The following is a 7571-nucleotide window of genomic DNA, read 5'->3' on the forward strand; positions in this document are numbered from 1 at the left end:
TAAAATGTTGGAAAAATGCAATACTTTAAATATGAAACCGAACCACCCATAGGTGGCAGTAGTCACGGTCTTAATGAGCGAGTCACGGATTCAACCAGTTCGTACACTTTCTCGCCCGATTCATTAAAAAAATGCTAAATCAGTGGTTCCCAACCACGTTCCTGGAGGCCCCCCTTACACTGCACATTTTCCTTTGTCGCACACACTAATTTCAGGTCTTGGAGTCTCTACTAATGAGCTGATGATCTCAATCAGGTGTGATTTAAGGTGACATGGAAAACATGCAGTGTTGGGAATAGTTGGGAACAACTGTGCTTAATCATTCAGTATTGAAACCCCCGATGTGTTGCTCGGAGATTCGCGACTGTTCTGCTGTTGCTTTGCTTATAACTATTTTTGTTAGCAAAAACTGTCAGTGATGTGTCTAAAATGTAAGTCAGTTAATATTAACTACTAGTTTATTGAACTACTGTTGTATAAAATCAATGTCACGTTTGCAATCGTAATGGTGCTTACTTCTATGTTATACAATATTTATCTTTTTTCTACCTTAGTATGTTTGTTTCTTTGTGTGTGCAGTTTCTAAACAGCAGGCATCCACCTCTAAAAGCAATGAACACATTTTTTGTTTTGTCTGCTCACTCTGTAATAATTTATATTATACAGTATATAAAAACTATTATATTCAGTGGCTTCTCCTACTTTCCTAGTGATATTTAGTGCTAGTTTATCAGGAATTGACTTTTTTATTATCTTTTACTCATTGGATGCAAACTGTGCTTATTCGCTAATGTTTCATACGATATCCAACTCTGGATGGAAACCCGGCTATTGATTCTTTATTTGTGTTTCTCCTCCTTCCCCGACCCTCCCTTTTCCCTCCCCTTTCCACCTCAGGATGTGTGTTAGTGAGTGTGATGGAGTGGCTCTTGGCAGCATGTTCTTTATGATTCTGGCCATGACGACTAGACAGAGAGAAAAAGCGAACGAGAATAATCTCTAAAGCCTTCTCTACCCCCCTGTCGTTCCCAAACAACACCACTTCCTCTTTCAGCTTCTTGAAGGTCCAACAGCACCTTGTTTATCCCCATAGTATTCTTATTCTTCAGTATTCATCATAAATATCAGCTGGACTCGTGCAAGCATTCAAAAATGACTTGTTAATAATCTTAACTATCATTGGAATACAACACATAAAATGTTCTTATTACCTAAGAAATCAATGAAATAGCCATCTTGAGCAGTAAAACAGTGTGACAGCCAGAATGAACCTGAGCACATGCTCAGAATTCAGATCAGAATATATTTTGAATTATGTTTATTGCGAAGTAATTGTCATTGCTTGTTTTAAAGGAATAGTTTACCCAAAAATTTTAATTCTGTCATTAATTGCTCACCTTCATGTCATTCCAAACCTGTAAGATCTTCGTTCATCTTCAGAACATGAAGATATTTTTGATGAAATCTGAGAGCTTTGTGACCCTGCATAGACAGCAACACAACTGAAACATTCAAGGCCCAGAAAGGTAGTAAGGACATCTATAAAATAGCCATTGTGACATCAATGGTTCAATAAATTTGAATAAAGTTTTTTATTGTTGTCTTATTTGTGCACAAAAAGTATTCTGGTAGCTTCATAATATTATAGTTGAACCTCAAATGTGACATGGACTATTTTAATGATGTCCTTATACTACCTTTCTGGCCCAAAAGTGGGCCCAAAGATGAACAAGGGTCTAAAGTTAAATTTTTGGGTGAACTATCCCTAAGACATAAACTGTGATCTAATTTGTTCAATTCAGTGGTGAATTTAGCAAAATGGCTACTGTGTTTAGCAGGTTCAACTGTACAACTTATATAAAAGAGTACAGAGAATCACACAAATTCACTTCTTCAGCTTTTAAACACCGTAAAGCTGTATTTCTTAGGTGCGAAGGCGAGATGCTGAATGGGAACACCCAATTACCACATTAGTGTTGACAGTCCCCTGTGTCCTCTCTTCCAACCTCCTGCTAAGAAATTTCCTCTGCATTTGAGATAGAGCTTTTACTCTGTGATCTGACTGGACAGATGATGGCTGAGTACAACTCTAAGCTGTCAAAATGGTATTTTAATGCTCTGGGTACAGATTAAAACAGACCATTCAAAAAAGCAGCCTCAAAGTATATAGTCTGAGTCCCTGCATTTACAGCAAGTATATTTAATTCATAGTGCCCACTATTGTGAATTTATGCACATATTAATAGTGCTGGAGTGCTCTAAACTTAGGCCTGGAAAACATTTATGTTTAATGCTCAGTTAGGGGGAGAAGGGTATACCCACTCATTCATACATTCATTTATTTACTCTTCATTCATTCTATTATTTATATACATAAACGCACATATATACTTAATTGTACATGTTCTTTCCACATGGTTGCTTTTTTACTAAAAGAGTAGGATACATGTTCTTCCCATGTGGCCTTCAATTTGCTCATGTTGCGAAACGTCCACAGAGATCTGTTTGCTGACTCGAGGCAGAAGAACAGCAAGCGTAAGAGCCGACACATACTGTCGTCTGTACTCTCTCTCTGTGGACCATTTCAACGAGGTGTTGGAGGAGTACCCCATGATGCGACGCGCCTTTGAGACAGTAGCCCTCGATCGGCTTGACCGCATAGGTAAGAGCTGTCCATTCAATAGGCCTGTGTTTTTCACAGCTGCTCTGAGATGTTTTTGAAGAGTGGAGAGTTTAATAAGGGGTCACATCTTGTCCATCGTTTTTATTCAAAATATTCGATTTGAAATCAACTTTTTTACTTGCATAATGTAATGTATTATAATTGAAACAGGATATTCAATGAGAAAAAAAATGGCTCTTGGTGAACATTTATCCAAGAAACTCTGTGGGTTGAGTCAGGGGTGTCTATACCTGCTCAGAGTAGAGTTTAGCTCTAGTACACCTACCTAGAAATTTCTAGCGATCCTAAATGCATTGATTAACTTGTTTAGGTGTGTTTAATTGTGTTGGAGCTACACTTTCCTGAAAGGTGGCTCTGCAGGAGCTGGATTGGACAGCCCTAACTTAAATGATGTTGGTGGAAAAAGAAAGGCAATGAAATAAGACAAGTAAATTTGGCGTGCAAGGTTATCATTGTAAAGGGGACCCCGGGTATTAAGACTTGTATGGTTTAATATAACGTAAATGATGTCTCTTATTGAAATATCTAGTAGAAAACCCATGAAAGATTTATGTTATTTAAAAAATCCACATCGTTTTATACATATTTTGGACTATTGGGGGCACCATTATTTTGGGGACGTGAAATGGTTGCACTGGCGCTACCTCTTGCTAATTTTACCGCAACACAACTCTGAAAACAAAAAAAAAATACTGATATGATTACCACAGCTACAGAACGAGCTTACAGGTGGCGATGGATAGAAGTGCAGGCTTAAACCAAATGCCGTACCATCGATTTTCCCACAAGGAGTCTAAACGCCCACGGATATCACGTGAATTACATGCTGAGGAACTCCTTCAGTGGCTGCGGCATCATGACAAGCGTTGGCATGTTTACAGTTTACATCCTGCCAGGATGGCACCTAGCATTTCTTGTCTGTGCCATTTGTATGGTCTTTCAGTAGCTGTGGTCTACTAAAAGCTTCAAAGGCATCAGGGCTGAGGTGGAGAGAACAAAGAAGCGGGTCTTTAGAAAGTTTAATTCGTCCACCGGTATCTTCCCGTTCTTTTCTCCTCTTCTTATCGCTAGGAAAGCAGACTTACATCACTTCTCTTGTTGCCCTTCAACTGAAAAATGCAACCAAAAGCCGCACAATGTGGCATCATATCAGTATTTTATTTTCCGAGTTGTGTTGTGGTAAAAAATAGCATCAGGTAGCGTCAGTAGCACAAGGAGTGCAACCATTTGACGTAATCGAAAAAATGGCACCCCCCCCATAGTCCAAAATATGTTTAAAACCATGCGGAATTTAGTAATGTAAATCTTTCATGGGTTTTCTAAAACATACTTAAAAGACATCATTTACATAATATAAAACCATACAAGCATTAATTCCCATTGTTTCCTGTAATAATTTACATTTAATACTTATTTAAAAGCGTACATTAAACTTGGGATTTTCAGTTAACTCTGATAAATGGAGATGTCTGCACTCATTTGCAAGTATTAGGTCTGGATTTGCCAGTTGGAGTAAGGAACCATTCCATATTAATCAAATGAAATAAACATGCTTGAGTTTGTTATCCACGCATTTCTGTTTTCCTTTATGTCCTCACAGGAAAGCATAACTCTGTGCTCCAGCACAAAGTCCAACGGGATCTCAATTCCGGAGTTCTGAACTACCAAGAAAACGAGATCATCCAGCAGATTGTACAACATGATAGGGATATGGCCCATTGTGCCCATCTCTTGCAGACACCTCCTCCAGCTCCTCACCCACCACCGACTCCATCGTCCCACACCCCCGTCATCTGGGCACCTCTTATTCAGGCTCCTCTACAAGCTGCCGCAGCCACCACTTCAGTCGCCATTGCCCTAACTCGCCACCCCCATTTGCCCCATACCCTCTTTCGACCCCCTGTCCCACTCCTTGGCTCGCTAAAAGACCAGCCAGGGTATGTAAAAAGGTTCCCGACTGCACTTTCAGGTGCTGCTGCATTTGGTGGCTCCTCCTCAACCAGCTCGCAGTTCAGCTCTTGTATAGAAACCCCAATTCTGGACACACTCAGGGCCGAGAGATCATCTACCTCCACGCCTCCGCCACCATCCTCCAGCTCCCTGCCATCCACTATCACAACAACAGTCACCACCACCACCTCCAACATCACAGAGTCTTCCTTCTACCCCTATAGATCCCTTGCCTCCCATGGCTCCAAAGACTTCAGCATTGCCCAGCTTCATTCTCAACCACAACTTCCTCAGACCTCTTTCCCCGGCATTGCTGCATCACTTCCTAGGTTCTTCCAAAAAGGGGGAATTGGAGGAGAGGCCGCCAAGCTTACAGTTCCCCCTGTGTCCACCCTTACTCCTTTGATAGCGCACTCAGTAAGTCCCATCCTGACCCAACTGCATTCGGCTCCGCCAAATCCTCAACCCTCAAAACCAATTCAAGACTTGAATAAAGTTGCAAGGACAGACTCTCAGTCTTCTGTAACAGAGTCGCCTGTCCGCCCCAGGAGCATTATTGAACAAGTCCCAAGTCCAACAAGTGTCCCAACCCAGTCCTCTCAGATTGCTCTACAGCCGGATGTACTTTCACAGCTTTCCCAAGAACCATCCGCTCTTGCTTCCCTTGCACAATATGGGTCTGGAAATGCATCTCCGTGTAGCACACCTTCAGCCTGGAGTCCGACATGCCAGAGTCCTACAGTGGAGAAGATTAGAATGTCTGTTCACAGCCACCCTGGTAGCATCTCTGGATCCCAAAGTTCACTCCTAACCCCTCAGACACTGTTCCCACCACCACCTCAACCAAGAGAAAGGGGGGGATCTCTTGTTGACCTACCTTTCCAAGACTTAAGCACCATTTCCATGTCTCTCCCCACCCCAGGACTACCTGAAAAGTCCAAGCCGGTAGGACGAGGACCACAACCACCGGACTTATCCCATCACAGAGGATCTGCTTCAGGTTACTCACCACTCCCATCACCCCCTGCCCTTATGAAACCATTTAGCTCAATACCTGGTCACGTTGTCCTATCGAGACAAACTTCTAAGTTGTCCATAACTCAGACTGGGTCCTCAGGTGGGTCACCTGTCCATGGATCTAGTGACAGGTCCACCCCTGGGACTCCAAGCTTGCATCCCAAACTCCCATCAAACTTGTGAGAATGGATTGCACCCTCCTGCGATGAGTGAGTAACGTTTTTTTAATACGTCAAAGACACTGACATTTCTCACCAGAGAAGGAGGGTGTATGTTCATACTTGGATTTCTATCGGTCCAATGACTTCCCTATTTGTTATGCCAAAAGAAGGAATGGACTAACAAAACTGACCGAAGAATGAAGGTGTGACTTAAATTTGTCTTCCAAGTTCTGTCAGTAATTTTGCAATATTATTGTCTGATGATAAGACTGTATAGGGATATGCAAATTATGACTTCCAAAAAAAACAACAAAAAAAAAACAAAAAAGTAATAATTCTAAGGGACGTATGTGTGTGTTTGTGATTGTGCGTGCATATGTGTGTGTGCGAGCGATTGCTATTGTCATGTTATAATAGTGTGCTCTCTTTAAAGGGGGGAGTTATGCTGGGTCAGGGAAGCAAAGCTACATTCTTCGCACTTCATCAGTCGGGCATCATCTGTTACTGTTAAAGAACATGCCGTACAGGTCTCTCCGGGCAGGTGGCACAGATATTTACACATATACAGGTGCACAGAAACATTCACACATGCACAAACAAGCCTAGCCCTCAGCATCCCAATTATCCAGACCTAGTATGATCTTTCCGCTAGACCTTGACCCCATACATACAGTTTAAGTCAAAAGTTAACATATACCTTGATCATACAAAATGCATGTTATTTTTTATTTAGTACTTATCTGAATATGATATTTCACATAAAAGATGTTTTCATATAGTCCACAAGAGAAAATAATAGTTGTATTTATAAAAATTAGGCTTCAAAAGTTTACTTTTTTTTTTAGTGATAGTTGTTCATGAGTCCCTTGTTGGTCCTGAACAGTTAAACTGCCTATTTTTCTCCAGAAAAATCCTTCAGGTCCCACAATTCCTTTGGTTTTTCAGCATTTTTGTGTATTTGAACCCTTTCCAACAATGATTGTATGATTTTGAGATCCATCTTTTCACACTGAGGACAACTGAGGGACTCATACGCAACTATTACAGAAGGTTCAAACACTCACTGATACTTCAGAAGGAAACACAATGCATTAAGAGCCGGGGGTGAAAACTTTTGAACAAAATGAAGAGATGTACATTTTTCTTCTTTTGCCTAAATATCTTCTTCTTCTTTTTTTTTTTTTTCATTTTGTGTTTTCCAGAAAACAAAATAAGTGAAATTTACCCGGATCTACAAATTCAAAAAGTTTTTACCCCCACGGCTTTTAAAGGAGAACTCCGGTGTGATATTGACCTAAAGTGTATTGAATCATGATACCGAGTGTGAACGTACCTTGCATATCTCATCTCGGTTTGTGTCCTGCTGTCCGAAATCTGGGGTTAGTTAGCCGATGCTCACAACAGGTTGTCAATGAGAGTCAACAGGGCATCGGAATAGCCATGTAAATAAATCACTGTTTTACGCCATTTACGAGGCACAAAGTAGCTCCACACTTCATTGGTAGACTTCCAAGGGCCCTGACATTTAAAACGAGACATTGAGAACTCAGAAAAAGCACCGGTAGTTTATTTACAATTAGATTTATACAGACATTTTCCACCAGGAACAGACCGGTCGCCGCCATCTTAAATGTAGTCACGATAAGTCGAGTGTCGAGCACGAAGAAAACTAAAACCTGATACGTTGATAACCTGATAAATTCCTTGGTGCTCGACACTCGACTAATCGTGACTAAGTTCAGGATGGCGGCGACCGGATT

The 7571-nt window shown here is 41.1% G+C and overlaps 1 protein-coding gene across 1 annotated transcript in view; it reads left to right on the forward strand.

Annotated features, from left to right (window-relative positions):
* Positions 1-7226, forward strand: part of hcn4l (hyperpolarization activated cyclic nucleotide-gated potassium channel 4l) — a 47154-nt gene extending 39928 nt beyond the window's left edge. Inside the window, exons 7-8 of the mRNA XM_073831813.1 lie at positions 2498-2662; positions 4284-7226. Coding sequence (XP_073687914.1) covers positions 2498-2662; positions 4284-5833 — 1715 coding nt within the window. The 3' untranslated portion in view covers positions 5834-7226. The remainder of the gene's footprint in view (positions 1-2497; positions 2663-4283) is intronic.
* Positions 7227-7571: the final 345 nt, after the last annotated feature.

This window comes from Garra rufa, chromosome 25 (assembly GCF_049309525.1).
Source record: "Garra rufa chromosome 25, GarRuf1.0, whole genome shotgun sequence".
Lineage (NCBI taxonomy): Eukaryota > Metazoa > Chordata > Actinopteri > Cypriniformes > Cyprinidae > Garra > Garra rufa.